This window comes from Pelobates fuscus, chromosome 4, assembly GCF_036172605.1.
Source record: "Pelobates fuscus isolate aPelFus1 chromosome 4, aPelFus1.pri, whole genome shotgun sequence".
NCBI lineage: Eukaryota > Metazoa > Chordata > Amphibia > Anura > Pelobatidae > Pelobates > Pelobates fuscus.
The window spans coordinates 282,319,100-282,347,035 of NC_086320.1; the positions used below are offsets into that span (position 1 = coordinate 282,319,100).

Here is a 27,936-nt window from a genome sequence, read left to right on the forward strand (position 1 = left end):
AAGGGAATATACAGTGCTGATAGTGTTAAATAAAAATAAAGATGTTAGTTTTCTTAATACTTTACTAACTAAACTACTCTCTGTAACTGCACAAAATGCTACTTAACCTCTATTCACTAAAGGTTTGTTAAAATAAATGTATCCACTGGACAAATTATTGCACAGCTCACCACCACACTTAGTATTTATATCATGCACGGTTCTCCTTCCCATGCAATTAGTTAATTCTATCAGTATTAATCTTTTTAATACGTACAATTAAATCATGTCACGCACTATAGGTCAATTTCAGATCTTCCCAAGGAGAGAGTATTTTACTTTTACAATTAGACCAGACTGAGCATAGTCATTAACATAATGCTTGAACATATAGAAGGTCACATGAAGGAGAATTGACAAATTAAAACTCATTTGTATAATATAAATATATGTAGGGATGCATATTTATCCACTTTGTATTCCAGTCTATTTCCTGCAGTTAATTTAATCCCCCATGTCCATTTCAGTTCTAGGTTTCTTTGACAGTTCAACCATCAATGTCCATTTTAATTTCACTCAAACTCTTCCTTTCTTATTATCTTCCTAACAAATAATCATGGTCCTTTCAGTTATCCCTCTTTACTGCCTTGCCTGCTCTTATTCATCTGGATCACTGTTCTTTTGACTTCACCTTTTTTTTCTTTTTTTTATATATATTTTCACATTCCTACTCTCCATTCAAATTACCTTTTTCCACTTTGCCTTATTCCATTTTCATGAACTCTCTACATATACATTCTGTTCCTGTTCTCACATCTTTCCACCCTCTAGACCAGTGATGGCGAACCGATGGCACGCGTGCCACAGGTGGCACGCCGGGCCCTCTCTGTGGGCACGCGGCCATAGCTTTGCCATCACTGCAGAGTAGGCGCCTGCCTGCCCAAAACGGCAGGCGCCTACTCTGCTTCCGTGTCGGCAGGACCTGGAAGCAGGGGGGAGGGATCGAGGAAGAAGCTCTCCCGTCCTCCCGCGAGCTGTGTGGAGCGTTGCCGCGCGTTACCATGGCAACGCTCCACACAGCATCGCGCGGGAGGACAGGAGAGCTGCAGGACCTGTCCTCCTGTCCTGCATACCACCACCAGGGATGGCTGTGTCCCCCCCCTCCCCTTCACCAAAGGTAACAAGAAGGGAAGGGGAGGGGGATACTGATTTAATAACTTACCCCCAGCACCCCTACTCCCACTACCCCCAGCACCCCTACTCCTTCTACTCCCACTACCCCCAGCACCCCTACTCCTTCTACTCCCACTACCCCAGCAACCCTACTCCTTCTACTCCCACTACCCCCAGCACCCCTACTCCCAGCACCCCTACTCCTTCTACTCCCCCTACTCCCACTACCCCCAGCACCCCTACTCCTTCTACTCCCACTACCCCCAGCACCCCTACTCCTTCTACTCCCACTACTCCCAGCACCCCTACTCCCAGCACCCCTACTCCTTCTACTCCCCCTACTCCCAGCACCCCTACTCCCACTACCCCCAGCACCCCTACTCCCACTACCCCCAGCACCCCTACTCCTTCTACTCCCACTACCCCCAGCACCCCTACCCCCAGCACCCCTACTCCCACTACTCACAGCACCCCTACTCCCACTACCCCCAGCACCCCTACTCCTTCTACTCCCCCTACTCCCAGCACCCCTACTCCCACTACCCCCAGCACCCCTACTCCTTCTACTCCCACTACCCCCAGCATCCCTACTCCCAGCACCCCTACTCCCACTACCCACAGCACCCCTACTCCCACTACCCACAGCACCCCTACTCCCACTACCCCAGCACCCCTACTCCTTCTACTCCCCCTACTCCCAGCACCCCTACTCCCACTACCCACAGCACCCCTACTCCCAGCACCCCTACTCCCACTACCCACAGCACCCCTACTCCCACTACCCCAGCACCCCTACTCCTTCTACTCCCCCTACTCCCAGCACCCCTACTCCCACTACCCACAGCACCCCTACTCCCACTACCCACAGCACCCCTACTCCCACTACCCACAGCACCCCTACTCCCAGCACCCCTCCTCCCCCTACCCCAGCACCCCTACTCCCACTACCCCCACCCCCCAGCACCCCTACCCCCACTACCCACAGCACCCCTACTCCCACTACCCCAGCACCCCTACTCCTTCTACTCCCCCTACTCACAGCACCCCTACTCCCACTACCCACAGCACCCCTACTCCCACTACCCACAGCACCCCTACTCCCACTACCCCCAGCACCCCTACTCCTTCTACTCCCCCTACTCCCAGCACCCCTACTCCCACTACCCACAGCACCCCTACTACCAGCACCCCTACTCCCAGCACCCCTACTCCCCCTACCCCCAGCACCCCTACTCCCACTACCCCCCCCCCACAGCACCCCTACCCCCACTACCCACAGCACCCTTACCCCCAGCACCCCTACCCCCTTACCCACAGCACCCCTACCCCCTTTACCCACAGCACCCCTACCCCCAGCACCCCTAGCACCCCTAACCCAGCACCTCTACTCCCACTACTCCCACTACCCCCAGCACCCCAGCACCCCTACCCACAGCACCCCTACCCCCAGCACCCCTACCCCGCACCCACAGCACCCCTATCCCCCTACACACAGCACCCCTATCCACAGCACCCCTACCCCCCTACACACAGCACCCCTACCCCCCCCACACACAGCACCCCTACCCCCCCCACACACAGCACCCCTACCCCCCCACACACAGCACCCCTACCCCCCCACACACAGCACCCCTACCCCCCCCACACACAGCTCCCCTACCCCCCCACACACAGCTCCCCTACCCCCCCACACACAGCTCCCCTACCCCCCCACACACAGCACCCCTACCCCCCCACACACAGCACCCCTACCCCCCACACTCACAGCACCCCTACCCCCCACACTCACAGCACCCTTTCCCCCCACACTCACAGCACCCTTTCCCCCCCACACTCACAGCACCCTTTCCCCCCCACACTCACAGCACCCTTTCCCCCCCACACTCACAGCACCCGTTCCCCCCCACACTCACAGCACCCTTTCCCCCCCACACTCACAGCACCCTTTCCCCCCCACACTCACAGCACCCTTTCCCCCAAACACACACAGCACCCTTTCCCCCAAACACACACAGCACCCTTTCCCCCAAACACACACAGCACCCTTTCCCCCAAACACACACAGCACCCTTTCCCCCAAACACACACAGCACCCTTTCCCCCAAACACACACAGCACCCTTTCCCCCCAAACACACACAGCACCCTACCCCCCCCCACACACAGCACCCTACCCCCCCCCACACACAGCACCCTACCCCCCCACACAAAGCACCCCACACACTGCACCCCAACCCCCCACACACAGCACCCCACCCCCCCACACAACATTACACACAGACACATACACTGCACCCCTCAATGCAGTATATGTGTGTGTGTTCAGCAGTCTTTATGTATTCAGCAGTGTGTGTGTGTGTGTGTGTATTCAGCAGACTGCGTGCGTGTATTCAGCAGACTGCGTACTCAGCAGTGTGCGTGTATTTAGCGGACTGTGTGTGTATTTAGCAGTCTGTCTGTGTCTCGGTGTGTGTATGTATTAAGCAGTTGGTGTGTGAATGTGTTCAGCAGTCTGTGTGTATGTATTGCATTTGTTGGAGATACTAATATAAGCTTAATTTATATCATTATTTACATTTTTTATAATTTAACTCTCTGTTGTGTTCTTTTAAAACAAAAGTTGTTAACTGTACGAGTAGTTTTTTTCTAAACGTAAACCTCAGTATTCAGGTTTAATTGCCATGTTGGCACTTTGAGGGAAAAAAAGTTGGCATGTATTGCGGTTTGGGCACTCGGGCTCAAAAAGGTTCGCCATCACTGCTCTAGACGTTTTCATTCCCTCCATCTGATTATCCTGTCCAGTTCACATTTCTTCTCTTTTCACCACTCTCTTCCTTTTTCAGTTTGCTGATATTTTCAGTTCTCTGTTTTCCCTATCTCTGTCCTATTCCAAAAGAACTAATCCCATTAAAGTGTGTATCTACTAAAACCAAAACTGTATTCAGCCTATTACAATAGCGGACACTGCAAAAAGAAGAAAAGCACATACTGTTTATTATGAATTGATATAAATATGTACATCCTTTTCATGATATTAGATGAAATATTCTCAATTCCTTCTGCATATATTAAATAAATATAATAGAAAACTGATAAGGTAAACAATGTACTCAACTGAACAGCAAACTTGCGAATTGAAAGAAGAATCCAAAATCAGGTGACATGTATGTGCTGTTGAACTCAGTTCATCATTGTTTGTCACTTTGATTTAGACTCACTGTGTTCTAGAGTTCAGATTAAGGTATACCCTCTGTGAATGACCAGTACTGCTGTCATAGTCTGACAGTTATGGTCATGGAAAGCCAGGGGATGACATTGCTTCCTACTGATGATGCTTTCTGTATGTCAACTATAGAAGTGAAATACTGAATATGTTCTTTATTAGGACTTAAACACAAGATTTGATCCTGAGTCAAACCAAATATGGCAGAGGACTTCGTTATTGTAAGTCAATTGTTCCCTAAATCTGCACGAATCTCAGACCACAGATGTGATCATGTCGAACCAATGGTAGTTGGGGGTTGGGTTTTTTCCAGAGAACACTCTTTATAGGAAGCCTACACAGAGCAAGATCCCAGTACGATCTGCTGAGAAGATTCGGGGTATGTTCACTCTAATCATAAATGAAAAAACCTTGCAAATAGATATATGGTAATTTTGGTGGTATGACGTGGCAGAAAGATTGTGATCGCTATTTGTAACAACTGCTAGAAGACATTGAAAAGACATGAACAATTCATTGTGCATTTTAAATTTCTGAAAGGCTGGAAGGGTGTGGACATGTTCAGTATTGCCATTAATAGTAGCATGTCTGTAGCACGATAGATTATTTTACTTGTCATGATGAAACACTGGTTAGTATGTGCAGGAACAAACTTCAATTAAAAGATGTTCGTTTGTGATTTTGAATGTTTTGCTATTTTAGTGTGTAATAGTTACACACCGCACAAGAACAAAATATAGTCTTGATCATATTAGCAGTGCATAAAAGTGTGATCTTTAAGATGCTAATACAATATCCGTACTGATTCAAGTTAGGTCATCCCCTGGATTTATTTTGAGGAAAGTGGACTTCCACGCTGCAGTCAAGAAAAGGGCCATTGAGGACAAAAATAATTACGCAAAGCCATTAAGCAGTTACTTTTTTAACATTAGTTGCTGCGTCTAGCTCCTTTTAGGCATCAAGTCAGGACAAGAAGCAGCAGCATCGACTGTAAAGTCTATTCATTTCCTCGACCCAATAATTATTGCCCAAATCAAAACTCTTCATACGGAGCTCATTACATGTCTGATGAGATTTCAGTTGATAATGTTAGTAATATTAACAGCAAGTTTAGGGAACGTCTAGTGAAAAGGGTTTGCTTCTTCAGCACACAAGTCATCAGTGTATGTCCAATGCATCATGCAAATGCAAAATTAGCTGATATGTTAAGAAAAAAGGCTCCATTCGAGGTAAGTGGAGCACCGAATGTTAAATTAAGAGCAATGCATCGTTATCTTTTGGGTTTTTTCATTTTTTTTTTTTTTTTATATTAATTTTCTCCAGTTAGGAATTCCAATTGAAACAGGAGTCGGAGGTGAATGATCTCAGTTGCAATCATAAACAAAATCGTAGTTGCTAGGCTCCTTAGGAATGGGGGGAGGCACATCAGGGATTTGTATGTTTTCCAGATCCAGAAGACGAAGTTTAATCTCCATGCTCAGCAATGTGTCCAAGTCATTTCTTGTTAGATCGCTAATCATATCTTTCCCAAGCAGGGCATTTAAGCCATCAGTCCAGATACAGTACTGTAAAAAAAAAAAAAAAAGAAACCATTGATCGATAAGAGTCCAGCTTAAAACATCTTTAATTATTGTCTATTAAAGGGATTCTCCATGCCCCAAAACAAATTATGTTCCTCACATAAGCTATGGTGCAAGGAGGTCCTCTGTCATTTGTATACCTTTATATAATGTCTTTTAGAACTGCGACAATATGAAAAAACACTCAAAGATATTTACTGACATTAAAATATTATCTATACATATCAATAGTCACATTACTAGAAAATGTATAGACAAAGCAAAAAGGTTTTGCTTTTGTTTTTGAATTTCTTTAGCTGCACCAAGATTCGATGTTGTGAACACAGAAATAGTGACTCTAAGCGAGGCAGTGGTACCTCACGGGTAATAATAATTGCATACAACTAAACTCACACAACATTTTAAGGGTGGTTAATATGTTGGGTGACAAGAGAACAATCTGCAGTTACATCCATCTTTTAACCTACATATTTGCTGGGAGTTTCATCAACACATTATGAACATTGAAAGTATGTCAACATTCCGTATGAATAGTGGGAGGAAGGGCTTAAAGTCAAAATAACTCAATAATACAAAATGTAATACCCTATTCTTTGCTTTTGATGCAAGTATGATTATATTTTTTAAATGTCACAATCATCACTTTCAAAAGACGTACCTCATGTTTGTCTGGAGCGATGAAATTTAATTGGCAGTTGGACTCATACAGAATTGAAAATGCCAACTCAAGAACTTCCTAGAAGGGAGAGAAAACCAATTGTAAGTCAAAACGTTTAGGGAAAAAACACTTTAAAGGACAACTATCACTTATTCTGACTTTTATTATTAATTGGACTCTTCCCATATATTAATTTAAAAAAAAAAAAAACATTTGAGGACTAAGAAATAAAATTATGTAGACCACCTATATTTACCTATATCTTTTATCTGAGCACCTCCATTTTGTTTCCCTGTCAATCACTGCTAAATACTTTGCCCTTTGAACCTGAGAAATCACAGAAGGTTGAGGAGAAACAGATTTTTTTTTTCCATTTCTCTTCCTCCAGAATAACTGGAATTATGATGAAATGTGCTAAATCTTCAATATATACATAAAAAGAAAATGGAACATATTGAAACAACAAAAATGTGAATACAAGTATCTGAGATTTTCATTGGTTTATATGTTGGTGCTATTCCAGAGAAGGACGGTTTCCCTTTAAAATAAGAATATACTAATAATGCAGGGAAAAAAAAAGACATTTTATATGTTTCTGCATTTACCGCTAGTTGTAATTTTCTAACCTATTAACAAGTTGATAGAAAATTCCATAACTGCACAAACATATTCACAATTTCACACGTTGGATGGTCTCACATTAAAGATTCATGGTAATGTGTCCCTTTAACAAGCTGTTTTGAGCAAGGGTTATTTACCATGCACATTTGTATTCAGTATTTTTCATAGCAGAGCAATTTGATTCACTTTATTGATTCTCTGTAATGCAAAGTGCAAATAAGGAAAGTACGAGGAATGTTCAATTTTGGGACTTTTTTATCGCACTGTTTATTTTTAAGATTTTTTTTTTTCAGTTGTAACTGTACTTACAACACAAGAGGGAACTTCACTAAGCAATGTGAAGGTCATCCACATGGTGTTGTCAATTGAATAGTATACAGCCAGAATTACTAAGACTTTAGATATATAATGCCCACAATACATTTTATGGTAAAAATCAGAATGATCGCACAAATGAAATAAGCAAGTATTATGGTTGCTTGTAATTGTGTCTGTGTTTTGGGGAACAAACACAATTTGTTGTAGTAACAGTAAAAAAAAAAATATATATATATATATATATATATATATATTGAAATGATGTGTATGCCCTTTTATTTTATTTGAACAGATTTTTTTTGTATATATAAAAATAATATAGAGAAACAGAGGAAGGAGTGAGAATGTACCCAGTTCAGATTCACACGCTTGTAATTCAAATAGAGAAACCATATGGAAAATGTGACATAATCCATTACTATAACAATGAAAATAAAATACTGGGGGGGGGGGGAGGAAATGTATTGCAATAATAACTACACATGTAGTTGAGAGACTGGAGAATAAAATTGCACTCAAAAAAGCAAGAAAAGCAATGAGGAAGGATGGAAAATAAAGCAAAACGAAAAAAAATAAATGAAAGACAAGAAAGGAAAAACCAAGAAAAAAAAACATCTAAATCTCCCAGTAGAATAGAAGATCATAATGAGCTGGACTGTGTGCATTTTATAGAAAAATGGAGCACGAATGTTAAGCCAGATAAGTAATTTTATCATTATCTTCAATATGCATCAAAGTTGGCCAGGTGTCTGCTATGTCCCTTTGAAGCAATAGGGATCTCCAACAGCGGGAATATAAAACAAGATGAAAAGTGGTCAAATGAAAGATGGAAATATATGTAAGCGCAATTAATAAACAAGCCGCTGCTTCCATCTTTCTCTTCTTTTTTAAACAACCTTTTATTCATAGAAAATGTATCCAGAAAAAGTGCACTGTAAAATGGTTAAACCCATTTGATCAGTATCTAGATGAATTCTATTTGATTACTATGCAAACCGAACAGTTATAAAGGATATAAAAAAATATTACTTCCATTAGTGTTATGGATTCTGACATGTAAAGGGCTTACTGTGCAATTATCCTACTATGACGGCTTCAAGGCATCCGTAGATGTCATCTGTTAATTACAGACTTACATAACGAAGTGACATAAATTGTGTCACTGGGAAGAAACATTTGGCTATGATGAATCACTACAGGAAAAGAGAATAACATTTCATTTAATACGAGGTGGAATATGATTCCTCTCACCTTGTTCTGTTTGCCTCCTTTTTCCTTCATGTGTGGGCAGTCCTTCCCAGTCACTATTGCTTTTATGTCTGCTATGGGCACTAAAACACAAAACAAATACAACTAAGGCAAAATAGTTATAATGTACATTTTGCAACAATAATGCATCTGTTCCTCTAGGTTAGATACCATACCATGTAGAATACACATATCTATGTTTAGGTTTATAACATACATGCTGTATAAGATGAGGTACAAAAGGAGAGGCTAATTTTAATTGGCAGTTTTAGCTACTCATTGAAGCTTGCTCTCCCCCAAAAAGAATAAATACCCAAATTCTCACTATAAATCGTGAGTTTAATTTTTTTTTTTTTTACACATTGGGATTCTACAACATTGTTTGCACCTATAACTGTGATTTGAGATAAAGTTTTCTCAATAACGCCTAGCAGAATTCTAAGAAGACACAGTAAATAATCCCATCTTTGATAGTGATACCAATAGAAATACATTTTCTAATTTCTCTCAGTGCCAAGAGAGACTCCTGATTGCAGACGGATCCTCCTCCAGTGAGACAACGATTGATGATGTTCAACCAGATGCTTGTCATAGAGATGCATTAGACACGCAGTAATCCACATAAGTATGCTTTCAAGCAAAAAATAGATTACATTATGGAAACTGTTTCAGTCCGGAACCCCTAGAGGCTGCCTCCCTGCCAACTACTAGTAGGTGTGGAAACTGAAAAATTTAAGCATTTGCCAAGCTGCAGGGGGAGGATTAATGCCCCAAGAAGTACTACATGAAGATGGAGTGATTTTGGTGCTTAGACTCTCTTTTTACATCTTTACGTCTCTTACTGAAGGACTTTGCATAAATTAATGAATTTCTTTGAGCTGTGCCTTCATAAAATAGCACATAAAGGTACAAGAACGAATCCTTAAAATAGACTAACATTATCTATAAAATGTGTTGGCAATTTGTCAAGCACTTTGCATACATGACATTTTATTGCATATAAAGTGCCACCATATCATGCAGACTCTATAAGAAGTGACTTTTATAGAGACTTGTAAAGTTTAGTCTGTAGGGTAGGATTCAGTATAATTGAATGGTTGAACAAAAGAAAGAAAAAGATAGCTCAGTAAGTCCCATCTTTGAAAGCACATGTAATTTGCAGTCCTGCAATGTGGAATATATGTGGTCAGGATTTACTACAAATTTATTTACATTCCATGTTTATCATTAACGGTACACTATAGGCATTCAGACCACTTCAGCTCATTGCAGTGGTCTGGGTGCAGTGTTCCATGTCCCTTAACCCTACAGTGGTAATTATTGCAGTTTCTGAGAAACTGTAATAATTCCATCACAGGGTTAGCTCCACCTCTAGTGACTTCCGGGTGGTTAGGAGACCAAAAGTTGCCTAAATGATGCTGGACGTCCTTACGCTAAGCGTAAGGACATCCAGCGTCAATCAAATCCCCAACATTAAAACAAAACTTTCCTATAGGGAACCCTATAGCACGCCACTTGCCAGTCATGCGCATTAGGACGCCACCGACGGCTGACATTGGTGGGGGAGGAGCGTGGGCAGAGCCTGATCCAGCGCCAAGGGACATCGGCGCTGTATTCAGGTAAATGACTGAAGGGGTTTTAACCCCTTCAGCGCCACGGGAGGGGGGCACTGTAAGAACCTATAGTGCCAGGAAAACGGTTTTGTTTTCCTGGCACTATAGTATCACTTTAATCAAACATTGCCACCAGAATCAGGCATGCATTTTGGAGGTCGGTTATGAGAATGCTTCTCTTTAGTAAGAGTGATAAAAGGAACACTCTGAGCACTATAAAGGTAGTTGTAGTGGTTATGGTGCCAGGAGTGTTCTGGCACCCTGTCAGAATACACAGTGAACTGGTTTCATAACATTACCTAGTTCCCAATGGACTTTTACTGCCTTATCTTGTGCTATGAGCTCATGTTTCCTTCCTAAACTCTGTAGGGTAGGGCCGGCTCATTGGCTCAGAACACTAGATGAACTCTCCTTGCATGGCTGGGATTAGCTCAGTGGCAGGAACGTCAGGCAGCAGGAGAGGCATAAAGCAGCTGTTGAGACTTAGTAGTCAACAGTTTGACAAGTTACTCTGTGAAGACATCAGGGCACACTTGGCACCATAAACACTACAGTGGTTTGTAGTAATTATGGTGTTGGAGTGGTCCTTTAACCTTATCACTATAGAGAAGTAATTGGCTATGCAAAAAAGCTGCAGTGTCTCTATCGACTGAAGCTATTTGCCTGAGCATACACAGTGCTCGTATGGCATTTTTTTTTTTTTTTGCCAGGGTAAATTCCTGAGCATTATCGAGGGATACTGTCACTCTGAACAAGCTAGTGTATTTTTTAAATTTATTTTTTTTGCTTACCACAACTGTACTACTTGCCCTTTGCATCAAACATGACAGTTCATCTTTAAATTATTCACTGAGGCCATTTATAATAAACAAAACATCAGAACTAATTTGTGTAAGAGCCCATTCTCCAGTTCCGTTTTCTAACTAATGACTTTATGTACCGCCCAATCTCCTTTATTTTGCTGAACACAAACAAGAGGATTAATTTTGCAGACAATGTGATCTTATTTATGTTTACAGTTTATGCCAAATCTCCTACTGTAATTACCATTAAGGAGATAATCCGCAGAATGTTTCCTGCTTTCATTCTGGAAATCTCAGACATTTAATAACTGTGAGAAGATTACACAGTGAAAGAACATTAAAGATAGCCTGTCTGTAATACATTGGAGAAGCGTGCAAGGTTGGTTTATTCTAAAATGCTTTTGTTTTGGAACAATGCTTTCAGGTCACTGCACTGCAAAAGCATGCTCAAAGTAAAGACATGAGCCCATTAAAACAGTGATACAAATCTGTAATTATTTTCCCCTTCCAATTCCCATACTTTACAGTTCTGTGGAACCAGGCTGTTACATTTTAATATCAACTGAGTGACCAAAATCACCTGGGGAGGATGTTATACCTCAATGACTTGTAGAATACACATGAAAAAAAAACCTTAAAGCGGACCTGTCTTTTTTTTTTCTTCCCCTTTTGGTTTTCTTCTCCTTATGCCCTATGTACCTTAATAATAATACCCCCTACTGCTTTTATTAATATTTATTATGCTTTTTTTCCTTGCGCCAATTCTCAAAATCTGGGAGCAGCCATTTTGTTCTCCTCTGCCCATGATGTCTGCAGTTTCCTTTTTGTGGGATTGATTTTACTTATGGATTGTGGGTAAATTTGACTGGCAACAGAAACTGAACCTCTCTTTAAGCTCCGCCCATTGTCAAGTTTTGTCAACCCGACTGCCATACATAAGGACAAGTAGTCTCTAATTGTATTAATGTGTTTACTAAAAACTAGAGAATTCAGGAAATAAGAAACATAGATTTAGACACAGGGAGATATATAGAAACAGATTAGATGAAGTTTATTTTTGAAGACGGTGCTGCTTTAAGCCTACTTGTGCATACAATAAAAATCAGCTTTGATTCTTTCAAAATGTTCAGGAAATGCTGCACGACATGTTTTAGATTACAACATGGGAATGAAGTTAGATGAGCAATTCATATTTAACAATATATTTTTAAACTGGGTGTTAAATAACCTTTTCTTTACTGTCAGATTGTGGAAAGGGATAAATCTTTGTAAGGAAGGCTTATATTTTAGAAGTTTGGCAGGCATTTCAACCCTTCAGACAAATTAAATCTTGCTGTTTCGAAATCGATAAAAGCATGTTAATGTGTTTTTTGAAGTGCCAATTTAAAGAAAAAGGTTCCCCGCCTCTTACGGATTTCTGTTCTTGTAGGGTACAGAGTAAACACCATGGGTATTTATGATAACATGGCTTCCATTTAATGTGTACCTGCCACTGTACAAAAAAGCTAATATTAAACAACATTAAAATACACCTCTACATTGCTACCCACACCTGTCAACCAATACATGCCAAACACAGTTGCTAAAGGCATAGCAGTGTATACCAAGGAAGTGAGCAGAAGAACCTTCCTACTAATGGTGGCCCACTTTACCTTCACGTACACTGCTGTAGCTGCTTTGATTGTTGTTTTGTGATTGCGAGACTACAAACATCTCACACAATATTGCGACGGAGTAACAGGTGTGAAATCTCACTCTGTACACATTTTCGGTGTGATAAGGAAATGTTCCCTAGACATGTTCACATTTAAGGAACACCAACATTGTATAGTATACTCATATCAGCTAATCAAACATAATCTGCGATACTAGGCACAGTTTTCATTGCATTTTTTCCTGCACTCTGCTACAATTTTACACATCCCATATTATCAAAGACCTTTTCAGACAGGCATTTTCTTTTTGGACACACTGTTTTGTCTCCTCCTTGGAGCAATACAGCACTATTTGTAACCGCAATTTACCTTTCTAAAGAATGAATTCAAGCTCACTGTAATGATTAAGCAGAAGAAGAAGGAACACAGACAACAGGCTAAGTTATTGTTTTCCCTAGATCAGGGGTCAGCAACCTATGGCACGTGTGCAGTGCATGGCATTTGAGGTGAATATGCACGGCACTCAAGGCTGCCAGAGCCAAACAGGCTCTGGACTGTCAGGAGTCCAGTACCTGGCCAGCCCGGTCCCCACTGGACCCCAGGAAAGCCACACACTGCTAGATATATACAATTCAGGAACATATACAACTCATTAAAAAAAATAAAAATAGGACAGGCACGCCAAGGGACTTCAAGATCTTGTTTTGGCACAGTACCAGTAAGAGGTTGCTTACCCCTACTCTAGATACTATACACCAAGCATGTCAAACTCGCTGCCCACAATGGACAGCTTTGCAAGCCAGCGAGCACATGCCTAATGTTCCAAGCAGAGTAGGCACCTGCATTCCCCACATTGCAGGTGCCTACTCTGCTATAATTTACCCGGCCGGGGAGGAGGGGACGGTGGATGCAGCGAGGGAGCTCAGTGTTCCTGCTCCTCACTGCTCCCTCGCGCTCCGTTTGTAATGATGCCAGGCGCCGGGATATGACGTAATATTCCGGCGCCCGGCATCATTAAACTGCGTGCAAGGAAGCCATGAGGAGCAGGAAGAGATCTCCAGACAGAAGACCCCACTGGAACCCAGGAATAATTACAATAATGTGTGTGTCTGTCTGTGTTTCAGTGAGTGTATGTCTGTCAGTGTGTGTGTATCAGTGAGTGAATCTTTGTGTCAGTGAGTGAGTGTGTCTGTCAGTGAGTGTGTCTGACTGTCTGTCATTGAGTATGGCTGTCAGTAAGTGTGTGTGTGTGTCTATGTCAGTGAGTGTGTCTGTGTGTGTGCATGTGCCTGTCAGTGAGCAAGTGTGTGTGTGTGTGTGTGTGTGTGTGTCAGTGAGTGTGTGTGTGTGTGTCAGTGAGTTTGTCTGTCAGTGTGTGTGTGTGTGTGTGTCTGTCAGTGAGTGTGTCCGTCAGTGTTGCGATGGCCGCGCCTGGACAGTGGAGGAACTGGAGGTGTACGGAGGCACGCAACGCCACGTCACATTCCAACCTGGCGTCGATGTGCTCCACCTTCAAATGGTGTAAAGAAGTAGTGGGAGGATCTGCTTTGGCACAGGGTGCCGGGCTCCAGAGTCGCATACTGGCAGCGGCAATGTGAGTGGAGTCCGCTTGTTGGCTAGAGGGGGAGGAGGGAGGGAACTGGGATTTAGTAAATGGGGGGTGCTGTGGTTTAGTAGAGGGGGATGCTGTTTTTTTTTCATACTGTAAATTTCAAAATAAACCTACATTTCTATGAAAATGTCAGGGTTTTTTTTGCGGCCCACATAAACTTAAACCTTGTTTATTTGGCCCTTGCTAGACTTTGGGTTTGACATGCTTGCTGTACACACTGAACACAAAACAAATGTCTGCATTAAATGGCTTATTTATGTTTAAGCACTAAAAAAGTGCTCAAGTCCTCAAGAATACATAGAAACATAGAATATGACGGCAGATAAGAACCATTCGGCCCATCTAGTCGGCCCAATTTTCTAAATGCTTTCATTAGTCCTGGCCTTATCTTATAGCCTTATGCCTATCCCACGCATGTTTAAACTCCTTTACTGTGTTAACCTTTACCACTTCAGCTGGAAGGCTATTCCATGCATCCACTACCCTCTCCTTAAAGTAATACTTCCTGATATTTTTAAACCTTTGTCCCTTTAATTTAAGACTATGTCCTCTTGTTGTGGTAGTTTTTCTTCTTTTAAATATAGTCATATACAAATACATATACAAGTTAAGTTCCTTTAATCTCTCCTTGTAAGTTTTATCCTGCAATCCATGAACCAGTTTAGTAGCCCTTCTCTGAACTCTCTCTAAAGTATCAATATCCTTCTGGAGACACGGTCTCCAGTACTGGGTACAATACTCCAAGTGAGGAGTGCATTAGCACTTACCTCTTTCTACTGCTAATAACTCTCCCTATACAACCAAACATTCTGCTAGCATTTCTTGCTGCTCTATAACATTGTCTGCCTACCTTTAGGTTACTTAACCCCTTAACCCCTTAAGGACCAAACTTCTGGAATAAAAGGGAATCATGACATGTCACACATGTCATGTGTCCTTAAGGGGTTAAAGGTACTTTTAATCAGAAATAACTACCCCTAAATCCCTTTCCGCAGATGTTGAGGTTAGGAATCTATCAAATATTCTGTACCCTGCCTGTGGGTTTTTACGTCAAAGATGCATTATCTTGCACGTATCCACAACTCTGACCATTTTTCCAGTTTACCTAAATCATTTGCCATTTGGCTTATCCCTCCTGGAACATCAACCCTGTTACATATCTTAGCGGGATATCCCCCGCTGGTCCAAAGGGGGGGTAGATTGCAAAGCTGCTGCTTGAAGGCTCTTAAGCCGAGGAGGGCAGCCGCCGCTCCTCAGTTTCAGCCTCTGTAGGCCGCGTTTATGACTTCATGTTTCCAGCCTCGACGGGCCCCGGGGTGGTATCTTTGGGTTCCTGGGGGCACCCCCGACGTGGGTGGCGCACCCCTGAGTGGTTTTGGGCTAAGTGGCCGTTGCTTTTGCCCCGGATTGTGCCCGCCTGGCAGGAGCTCGTATCAGGCACGTCTGCACGGCTCGGTGGTTAGGCCCCGCCCCCCCTATAATTACATATTAGCCTATTTTCCTACCCATATTTCCCCCCCAGCTTATTTATTTTTCAGCCCCCTTTATCATTATGCCTCTCTATTTAAGTTATCCCCTTCCCCACCTGTCTCTATGCATTTTCTCTCCTTACTATTCTACTTCTTTTCTAAATTATCTCTGTCAATCAATCTTGCTTCACCTTTTTCATACATGTCTAGTGGTTTCTGAAAATTCTAAACCGAAAATATAAATTTTTTTTGTCTCAAATTAATTGACTAATGGGCAAAATTCATTTCAGATGATTTGAATTTCCACTGTGCACAAGTCTATTTCCATTGGTCTTTGTCTCAGAATTTCTCCATCTTTCCTTCCTTGGCCTTTCTTTCAGACTATCCCCTTCTTTCAATTCTTACTCTGTTACAGGCTCTTACTTCCTCCAATATATGCCTCTGTGTAAGAATACACAAGGGTAAGGAGGGAAATAGTCTCTGTGGTATAAGTTAGGATATGCATCTGGGCTAGGTAAAGTTTAAAGTGGGATACAGTAGGAAACATGTTTAAGAAGTGAGGCACCTAAAAGACCTTTTTTTTTTTTTTAAAAGAATCCAGTGGACTTTCTGGCTTACAAAGAGATAGAGAAACCTATGCGTTACATTAGGCAAGTCAGTTCTTATTTGTTGTATTATTTCTAATAAAAAGCACATTTTCTGGGCACAGGTTTTCAATCATTAATCCTAATGAAGTATTTGCTGTCAGTACGGGGAACACAAAGTGGGTAATTTTCATTCATCATTCTGTTACAAGCAAATAAAACATAATTTCAATGTTTCTTTAATTAGAATTGCAACACATTTATAGAACACGAAAACGCGGCTGTTCCCCTCAGTCTGTGCCTGCCCTACTCCTTATTAACACTGGTCAAATGTTAAAGGCTTTGCTTGTGTTCATCTCTGAAGAGAATCCAGCTTGTGTCAATCTTCAACTCATTTCACACATAAATTAATTTCCCATAATGCTCTCTCTGTCTATTGATTCTACACCCTATATTCCATGGAACAAAAATGGTGTATTTGGTGATACCCAGTCGTTGGTCCACATGCATCATTTCTTTTAGAATCCAGGGAGTTGACCACAACACATTGTTTTTAGTTCAGCTTTCCCAACTCCAAATGAAGACCCCTTTTAAACAGGAAAGAGTCTAATGAAGCTGTTCTGAAGCACTTTTTTTTTTTAGCATACTAGATGCTAACCACCCCCCATATTAAATCTGAATAAAAAAAACTGAGGCAAAAATAGCTCATCTGGAAAAATACTCCAACTCTGCTATAGCCAGAAATGGATATTTTTTTCAATTTGGAATTAATTAGCAAACATGTGGAATTTTGTGTCTTGCCCTCTGTCCCGTGTGTGCAGGCTGTATGTGTGTAGTCTTGGCTGGGTGCAATGTGTGTGCAGGCTGTATGTAAAGTATGTGTGTCTCTGGTGTGTATATTGGTTGTATGTTTTTGTCTGTGTCTGCACAAAAACATCCAGCACAAGTAACAGTAACCAAACATAAATATAGTCCCAATCATGTGTTGGTGCCTGGAGTTACCCTTTTTTAAACTTCTTTTTTTTGTAAACCAGTGCAGCAAGTAAAAAACAATGATACATGTCACATAATACAGCAGCAGCATTATTATAGTAACCTTAAAGAAGCATAACAGCGCCCACCCCCAAAAGAAAACAAAAAAACACACCATATCTCTAATCCTCTGATTAAGGAGATCTACCAAGTAAAAAAGTGGAACTCTCCTCAGCAGAGAGCATGTAAGGCAACCATCTATCAGACAGCATAGTCATAGTCAGGCTGGGATTTATGTATTATAGAGGTGAGGCTTTGTGCATGTCATTAATTTTAGCTGTTACCTCCTGCAGATAAGGGAATTCTGTCTGCAACCATTTGGAAACCACAGCCCTACAGGCCGCCATAGTGCCCTTATTGTAGAGTTTCTGCTGGTGAGTGGGGAACCCATCCAGAGGTTCTGAAAATGCCAATGAAATACGAAGGTGAAGAGGTTTTGGGCAGAGTGCCAAGAGCATACCACCTTGGGACAGGACCACCATGTGTGTAAAAAAGTGTCTTTGTTGCCACATAATCTCCAACATATATATGTGGTTGACTTCCCAATGTGCAATGACTGGGATGGTGAGCCTTTTCAATCAACTCAATAGGAATGTTTTATACTGGTCCTAAGCCAATCATCCTTAATCTATAATACTAAAGTCCACAAGCTCCAACCCGGCGCCATCCATTATCACAACGCAGGCAATCACGTAAACCAACACCGTTTTTATATGGATATAAGATGGTTATTCCAAGAAGCCATTCACATGGAGAACGTTAATCAGCAGTGTTTCTATTGAAAGTTTAAAATCTATTGCTGATGATGATGAATGCCACATAGACTGACAGTTTCATAAATGTAATAATGCATTATACAATCTATTTTTACACTGAGTCCTTCTCCCCATTGGAAAGCCAAGCGCTTTAGCGTACATTCTCAGATTTAACTGAATTGGTAGCTGAATAATAGATGTCCTATTAAATGTAATAATACTGAGTTTATTTGTCTTTGAAGAAAAAAAAAACCCTGAAGACCCGACCAAAAAGAGAACATGTGACAATTAAGTTTGAACATTTTGTGCAGTTGATGCATTAACCAACTTAACTATCTTACCAGCTGATGCTGCATGCACAGTTTCTTCGAAAAAAAAGTCTGAAGTCTCACAAAAATGTATGCAGATATATGCATCACTCATGTAAGGTGGATATCTCAAACATCAAATTATGTATGAAAGCCTTGCCAGCTAATTGAATGCATGTTTTAAAGTGATATAGTGAATATTCAGGTGACTTACATTTTTCTTGCAATGAATCATGCGGTACTTCTCCTTGGGGGCTCTCCTCAATGTCACCATAGTGTAGAACCTTGTGATTAGGAGATAGTCGGCAATACCAAAACTTATCTAAGACAAAAAAAAGATACAAAACAAATATACATGAAACGATCAACGTTATATTCAGCATCTTTATTGTTATTCTAGCATTCAATTACATTAATCTGCATTGAATGCATGTGAGCTTTATTTGCATACTTGTATCTTTGCCATACTTTGAGTACTCATTATGAATTTCATACTGGGAATGAAGGTTACTGAATAATTATTCTGACAAACAATATGCACTCAATGATATATTAAATCTCTGACTTGTCCATTTCTGATTGGCTAGCTGTCATATTACCGAGACTTACATATACATATATACAATTCCTAATAGCAACTTACTTTAATTCATTTGGCTTTATATTAGGAGAATACATGTCACTGAGAATGAAAATGGATGGATACATCTACATATGATGCAGAAACAAAAAGACAAATGTAGAATATGGAAGCATAAACAATATGTTTAGAATCTGCAAAAGTGCTGAAATAAAAGCGTTGTTACCCTAAATTTTTAGGGGAAGATGTATCAGGGTAAAAGGTAAAGTTTTGGATGCAAACTGCTAAATATCAAATGATATTCTATTGGTTCCCATGGTGACTGTTCTTTACTCGGTGCTCTGTCCATAATAGCATATAGTTTGCCTTGATAAAGCTCTCCCATAGTGTAGCCAATGCATAGGAACTTACAGAGGTACAAGTTAAACCCACCCCTTAGCAATAGCAGTACATGATGAAAGCAAAATTTACAGCAGGCAAACATTTGGTAGAGTTATTTAAACCTACTAGCGATCTAATATTGATATACACGAATTAAATATGAGTAGTATATGTCAATACCGCAAAAGCCTAATGAGAATCAAGACCAGGATGTACAAAGAAAGCACTAACATTTGGCAGTTGTGGCAGAACTATGGAAGCTGTGGCAGAATTGATATCTTCAACAAGATATCAAAAAATACTGAATTTAATTATAACTAGTACTTATGCCAACAAACGATACGGTTTAAAAGTAAACATTTATTAGTAGTAGCAGATGACACAGTTAAACGAGCACGCATATTAAACAATTAAACAATTAAATTTTCTTTTCGACAAAATATTAATTAAAAGAACACAAAAATGTCTTCCTGACCCTATAGTTAAAACACCATCTAGCCCCTTGATGCCCCCTTGCCCCACTTAATATAGTAAAATCTTACTTTTGTTCCAGTCTGCTGCTGCTGGCTCTGTCCCTGATCTGCCTGCTTGGCTGACATCATCAGAAGTGGTGTTTAAAAGCCAATCACAATGCTTTCACACAAGAAAGAATGTATTGGCTGAGCTTGTCAAGGAGGCATATCAGGGGCAGAACCAGCACAAGCTAAACACAGCCCTGGCCAATCAACATCTTGTCATAGAAATTCATTGCATCAATACATCTCTATAAGGAAAGTCCAGTGTCTACATGCATAGGGTGGAGACATTGATTGTCAGTGCTGCACACTGTGCAGCATGGCCCCAGGAAGCACCTCTAGAAGCCATCTGAGGAGTGGCCAGTGGCCCTAGGCTGTAATGTGAACACTGAATTTTGTCTGAAAAGACCGTGTTTACTGCAAAAAGCCTGAAGGGAATGATTATACTCACCAGAACAAATACAATAGGCTATAGTTGTTTTGATGACTATAGTGTCCCTTTAAGCCTTCACCAGATGAAGCCTTCACTTGGCATGCCATTGAATCTGGTGGAGTTTGTGAAGCCGCTCTACTGACTTAATCCAAAGTCTCTATAAATTCTAGTTATTCTGGTGTCCCTTTAACTTGGCATATGTTTTTTTTAGTGAATCAAATTTGCCTGAAAAAATACAATTCATTTTTTGCGTTTCTCAGTGTTCCTTCGGTTAATATTTTTAATGATTACCTTACTTTTAATGTAGTAAACAGAAAAAATACAAGAGTAAAAAAAGACATTATATTCTTCAGATAAGGTAAATAGAGCGTTTCCATTCCTACTGGGCACTAGCACTAATTCAGCTCAGAAAGATAAAGCTACTTAGAGGAATATGGCAATTTGTACTTCAAATAATGAAATACAAAGGCTCCTTCGCACTATTAATATGAACAAATATTCAGATGGAGAGATGTAAATATGTGTTTTTTAAAAATCACAACATTTTTATTTAATATTAATGAGAAGGATTAATGGATTCTAAATTATAGGATATTCTTATTTTGCATCGTAACCAAGCAATCAGACAATGCAGATATAAAAACACCCAGCATGCATCTGCTTGGGCCTTTCACACCAACACAATGAGAGTTTTACAGCATTACAAAGGTCACCATTTATTTTATACGGTTTGCTTTCTTACTTATGTTTGTTCAAGACACATTTATTAAACTGGAAGAAATCTACAAAGAAACATTGTTTGGGGAGTTATTAGTCTTATGATCTTCAAACACATGAAAAGATAGATCAAAAGAAAAGAGCGAAAGGCAGGGACATGCTGAGAGAGATTGCTCAAGGTGACCCCAAGGTGTAGATGGGATAATATGTATCCATGATAATAGCACCCAGAGTTGATTTAGGATTTGAAACTGAATACATTATTACATCTTGGTGGAATTGAGCAGTGAGACTGCAGGGGAATGATCTATAAACAAAAACTGCTTAAAGGATCACTATAGGCCCCCAGACCACTTCAGCTTAATAAAGTGGTCTGGGTGCCAGGTCCATCTAGGATTAACCCTTTCTGCTGTAAACATAGCAGTTTCTCTTTACTTTAGGGTTAATCCAGCCATTAGTAGCTGTCTCATTGACAGCCGCTAGAGGCGCTTCCGCGCTTCTCACTGTGATTTTCACAGTGATAAGACGCCAGCGTATATAGGAAAGCAATGAGAATGCTTTCCTATGGACAGGCTGAATGCACGCGCGGCTCTTGCATGTGCATTCAGCCGATGACGACCGAAGGAGGAGGAGAATCCCCAGTGCCGAGGGAGCCTGGCGCTGGAGAAAGGTGAGTGTTTAACCCCCTTCCTCCCACTTCAGCCTGGCGGGAGTGGAATCCTGAGGGTGGGGGCACCATCAGGGCACTATAGTGCCAGGAAAACGAGTTTGTTTTCCTGGCACTATAGTGGTCCTTTAATGAAAGGGACACTTCAGGCACCAAAGCAACTTAATCTAAATTAAGTTGTTATGGTGCCAGGAAGCCCCTGCAGGCACTCTTACCTCAAGGGGATAAACCATTCTCAAACTGTTTAACCACTAAGTTACCTTCACTCCCCCCAGCCTCATCCAGCTTCAGAATTTTCACTTACAAAAAGCTCAAAGGGCATCCTATAAAGTACGTTTTTTTTCCTAGGCAGTTTAATGAATTGGGAGTTACTGATTGGCTGAGAGCGTCAGCCGGGGAGGAGCAGAGACGGGTGCTGGAGAAAACTTAGGGGTTCGAAAATGGTTTAACCTCTTGAGGTAAAAGTGCCTCCAGGGGCCTGTGGCATCATAACAACTTCATTTAGATAAGGTTGTTTAGGTGACGGGAGTGTCCCTTTAAGCCAAAGTAGTTTGACTATACATTCACTTTAAGATGATGGATGCATGTATATTAACTGAGAATCATAAATGAATAAAATTAAGTGAAAACAGTACAGGTTGATTTGGTGTTGAGGGCAACTTTGCAGAACATAACACTTTGATAAATCTCTCCCAATAATAAATTTGTATTCTCCTTTTTTTAAATTCTTTATTTTTGAAAGTGCATAGATAATTACAAGTTTCAGTACTGCCAGAGAATGTTGCAGTAGTCGACAATTGGTGACATTTTGGTGTCAGATTCAGGATACGTTGCACTTTTTTTTTTGTTGGTTAGAAATTCAAGAGCAAACATAGACAGGCATAACAGAATACAAGTAACAATCAGGTTATACATGCTGTCTAGTACAATGTTGCTTGAGATCATAGTACTATATTTAGTCATATATTGCAAGCGATCTGCACAATTTTAAATGCTTAGTCACTCATGGGTTAACTTTAAGGGAACAGTAACATAAGAGACAAACCAGTGAACCCAGGTTAAACCAACAGATCTGTATACTATGCAGGTGGTTTGCGTTTTAGTCGAGCAGGCTAGCCATTCATTGTTCTACTATAACTATAGCATGTAGTATGGTTTAAAGATTAAATGAAAAGGTTACTGACAATATTAGATATGCATATCTAAGGTACAGGAGTCTGGTACAGGCTTAATTGACAGAGGTATCACTTTAGGTGTTATCAGGGTGGCCCCACTATGCTCTCGTGGTTAAGTTAAAGGCAATAGTGGAATGTGGGTTGCTAAGAAGTAGAATCTGCAGTCTACCTAGGCGAATGGTTACTTAAGTCGCTCAAGTTGTGTGGGGAGTAGGTACAGGTGATGCAATAACGATAGTCTTGTGCTGCCTTATGCAAAATTAACGTTTGCGAAAATGCTGGTGTTGCCCCTGGACTTCAGCATCATCCAAGGGACAGAGCAGGGAAACGGGGAAAACGTTGCTGGTAACTGTCCACGGGGGGGTGGGGCACGGTGGCCCTTGAGGCAACAAAACAAAGCTTGACAGTCAGCCAATTCCTTTCATATAGTGGGCATTGCCCCTGTAGCAGTAGAGGCACAGCTTTCTGTAGGGTGTATGCTCCTTCTTTAAAGGGAAACTCCAGTACCAGGAAAACAATCAGTTTTCCTGGCACTGAGGGTACCCTCTCCCTCCCACCCCCCAATCCCCGGTTACTGAAGGGGTGAAAACCCCTTCAGTCACTTACCTGAGGCAGCGACGATGTCCCTCGTCGCTGTCTCCTCCTCCGCGCCGCTCCTCCTTCTGATTCCGTTGGCCGGTGGGTGAGACTGATCCCGCCCACCGGCCGAGGAGACCTAATGCACATGCGCGGCAATGCCGCGCATGTGCATTAGGACTCCCCATAGGAAAGCATTGAAAACAAATTTCAATGCTTTCCTATGGGGAAATGAGTGACACTGGAGGTCCTCACATAGCATGAGGACGTCCAGCGACGCTCTAGCAAGGAAAATCCTTGCTAGAACTAAGGAAGTGACCTCTTAGTGGCTGTCTAGTAGACAGCCACTAGAGGTGGAGTTAACCCTGCAAGGTAATTATTGCAGTTTATAAAAAAACTGCAATAATTACAGTTGCAGGGTCAGGAGTAGTGGGAGTTGGCACCCAGACCACTCCAATGGGCAGAAGTGGTCTTGGTGCCTGGAGTGTCCTTTTAACCACCTTCCTGCTTTAATAATGTGAGGATTTATATAAATGTATCTTGCTCTATCCCTTGCCTGAAGCCTGCAACCTAATTAGTAGAAATGTGTACAATTATGATGAAAGGTGCCCAGCCTGCCTATCCCAACCACCATGCTCCCAGATATCAAACTGCATGGTTGTTATATGTGCAAATGAATAAGATAAAAATGCAAATGTTCTTGCAAAAAGCTCATAAAACATAACTGCCTATCTCATAAAAAAAATATATATATATATATACAAGCAAATAAATAAGAAAATACTTGAATCTTGAAAAAGACCCGGCAGGGTCGAAACGTCGATTGATTTTTGTACACCATATATGAATTAATAAAGCACCAATTTTTCTACTAGCACGAAGACCTGTGAGTGCATTTTGATTTTTTATTTATTTGCTTGTATATTTGACGCCAGCAATTTGCACCCAGGCATATGAGACATAATTAATTGTCTTTTGAGGAGAGTGCCAAGCTTCCACTTGTATATATATACCGTATATACTCGAGTATAAGCCGAGTTTTTCAGCCCATTTTTTGGGCTGAAAAACCCCAACTCGGCTTATACTCGAGTCAAGGTCTGTATTATGGCAATTTGCATTGCCATAATACAGACTGGGGGGAGAGGGGTGCTGGCAGAGCTGTAACTTACCTGTCCTGCAGCTCCTGTCAGCTCTCTCCTCCTCTGCGCCGTCCGGTCAGCACCTCTGTCAGCTCCCAGTGTAAATCTCGCGAGAGCCGCGGCTCTCGCGAGACTTACAGTGTAAGCTGACAGAAGAGCAGAACGGACGGCGCAGAGGAGGAGAGAGCTGACAGGAGCTGCAGGTAAGTTACAGCTCTGCCAGCACCCCTCTCCCCCCCACTGAACTGCCACTGGACCACCAGGGAAGGAGAGCCCCCCTCCCTGCCATATATCAAGCAGGGAGGGGGTACGAAAAAAAAATATATAAATAAAATAAGAAATAATAATAAAAAAATAATAATAATAAAAAAAAATTAATAATAACAAAAAAAAGGGGTATAAGGACCACTATGGGAGGGGGGGGGGGACGTATAAGGACCACTATGGTCCCACCTTTGACCTCTGCAGCCACCAAACTACTTTCCATGACTTCCTCCCTCGGGCTATCGCAGTGGGCAGATTCTCCCACCCATGTAGCTGGCAATACCCTTGACCTAATCTTCACTTATGCATGTACAGTATCTAATATCTGCAACACTCCATATCCACTCTCTGATCACCACCTCTTATCATTTGCTCTCACATACCCCCTCACCCAAAAACCTCAGCCTAACCCCCCACAACTCAGGAGGGACCTTAATTCTCTTGATCTCCAACAGTTGTCAGCTGACATTGATTCACAACTGCTGTCCATCCCTTCCCTCTCCTGTCCTTCACAGGCCATCTCCATATATAACTCTACTCTTACATCTGCCTTGAACACTGCAGCGCCACTCCAAACAAGCACCTCGAGGAGGACCCACCCCCAACCATGGCATACTAAATCAACGCGCTACCTGCAAAGATGCTCCCGTTGTGCTGAACGCTCCTGGAGGAAGTCTCGTACACAATCAGACTTTCTCCATTATAGATTCATATTGTGTTCATACAGTGCAGCCCTTGCCCTTGCCAAACAGTCCTATTTTTCCACTCTCATTAGTTCATGTTCCCGCAACCCCAGGCGTCTCTTTCACACCTTTAATTCTCTTCTTCGCCCTGCTGTGGCCACCCCCAAAACTAACCTTACTGCTGATAACTTCGCATGTTACTTCACTGACAAGATTGAACAGCTAAGGAAAGAATTCTCCCCTCCTTGCCTTTCTGTTTCTCAATCACACATAGATCATGCCTTTCCTACCCTTCAGACATTCTCCCCAGCTACTGACCAAGAGGTGGCTGCTCTTCTTTGCTCCTCTCGCCCCACCACTTGCCCGCTCGATCCTGTCCCATCTCACCTTATTAGATCTCTCTCCACTTGTCTCGTGCCTTCTCTAACACACATCTTCAACTGCTCGCTCTCCTCTGGCATCGTCCCTGCTGACCTTAAACATGCCACTGTAGTACCTATACTAAAAAAAACATCCCTCGACCCATCCACCCCCTCTAACTACCGTCCCATATCCCTGCTCCCTTTTTCCTCAAAGCTTCTGGAAAGACTTGTCTTTAACCGTGTGTCTCATTTCCTCAATTCCAACTCTCTCCTTGACCCTCTTCAATCTGGCTTCCGCCCTCTCCACTCTACAGAGACTGCCCTTATCAAAGTTACTAATGACCTAATCGCAGCTAAATCCAAAGGCCACTACTCCATACTAATTCTTCTTGACCTCTCAGCGGCCTTTGACACCGTTGATCATGCTCTCCTTCTTCAAACTCTTCAATCGCTTGGTCTCTGTGACTCTGTCCTCTCATGGTTTTCCTCTTATCTCTCCCAACGCTCATTCAGTGTCTCCTTTTCTAATGATACCTCCTCCCCTTGCCCTGTCTCAGTTGGAGTTCCCCAAGGCTCCGTCCTTGGTCCCCTTCTATTTTCTATTTATACTGCCTCTCTTGGCAAACTTATTACCTCTTTTGGATTTCACTACCACCTGTACGCTGATGACACCCAGCTATATCTCTCCTCCCCGGACCTCTCCCCTGCCGTCCTGCAACGTGTCACTGCTTGCCTTTCTTCCATCTCTGACTGGATGTCCTCCCGCTTTCTGAAACTCAATCTCTCAAAAACTGAGCTCCTTGTCTTTCCTCCTCCTAATACTGATCCTCCTCTTTCGCTCTCCCTCCAAGTTTGTGGTACCAACATCAGTCCATCCTTGCAAGCGCGCTGTCTTGGCGTCATACTTGACTCTGGTCTCACCTTTGAGCCTCACATCCAGCATGTTGCCAAATCCTGTAGATTCCATCTTAAAAACATAGCCCGCATCCGCCCCTTTCTTGCACCAGATACTACCAAGGAGCTTGTCCATGCTCTAGTAATTTCCCGCATGGATTATTGTAACCCTCTCCTGATTGGTCTCCCCAATAGCCGTACTGCACCCTTACAGTCCGTAATGAATGCTGCTGCTAGATTGATTTTCCTCTCTAGTCGTTTCTCTCACACCTCACCCCTCTGCCAGTCCTTACATTGGCTTCCTGTATGCTATAGGAGTCAATTCAAGGTACTAACTCACACCTATAAAGCACTGAACAACTCTAGCCCCTCTTATATCTCCTCACAGATCCATAGGTATGTCCCTTCTCGGTCTCTCCGTTCTGCCCGTGACCACCTCCTGTCCGTTGTCCGCACTCGTACGGCCAACTCGCGCTTGCAGGACTTCTCGCGGGCGGCTCCCTTCCTATGGAATAGCCTGCCTACCGCCATCAGACTCTCCCCTAGTCTTGCATCTTTTAAGAAGTGCCTTAAAACCCATCTCTTTAGGAAAGCTTATGGCCTCCAAGACTAACCCTTACCTCACATACCTGTCTCTTGCCCTCTCCTAAAGGGCAGCCCACCTTATTTGATTGTAAATTCCTGTCCTAATGTGTTTTACACCCCACCTCCTATAGAATGTAAGCTCGTTTGAGCAGGGTCCTCTTCAACCTATTGTTCCTGTAAGTTTATTTGTAATTGTCCTATTTATAGTTAAATCCCCCTCTCATAATATTGTAAAGCGCTACGGAATCTGTTGGCGCTATATAAATGGCAATAATAAATAAAATAAAAATATGGGAGGGAGGGGGTGGGTTAAGGACCACTATGGGAGGGAGGGG

At 42.1% G+C, this 27,936-nt stretch overlaps 1 protein-coding gene across 4 annotated transcripts in view; it reads right to left on the reverse strand.

The window, feature by feature from the left end:
• Positions 1-4,126: 4,126 nt before the first annotated feature.
• The window catches only part of ELMO1 (engulfment and cell motility 1), a 381,378-nt gene continuing 357,568 nt past the window's right edge, over positions 4,127-27,936 (reverse strand). For all 4 annotated transcript variants that reach the window (XM_063452154.1, XM_063452153.1, XM_063452157.1 and 1 more), the window contains 4 exons: positions 18,845-18,952; positions 8,803-8,882; positions 6,613-6,690; positions 4,127-5,939 (listed from right to left, as the gene is read on the reverse strand). In XM_063452154.1, coding sequence (XP_063308224.1) covers positions 5,739-5,939; positions 6,613-6,690; positions 8,803-8,882; positions 18,845-18,952 — 467 coding nt within the window. In that variant the 3' untranslated portion in view covers positions 4,127-5,738. The remainder of the gene's footprint in view (positions 5,940-6,612; positions 6,691-8,802; positions 8,883-18,844; positions 18,953-27,936) is intronic.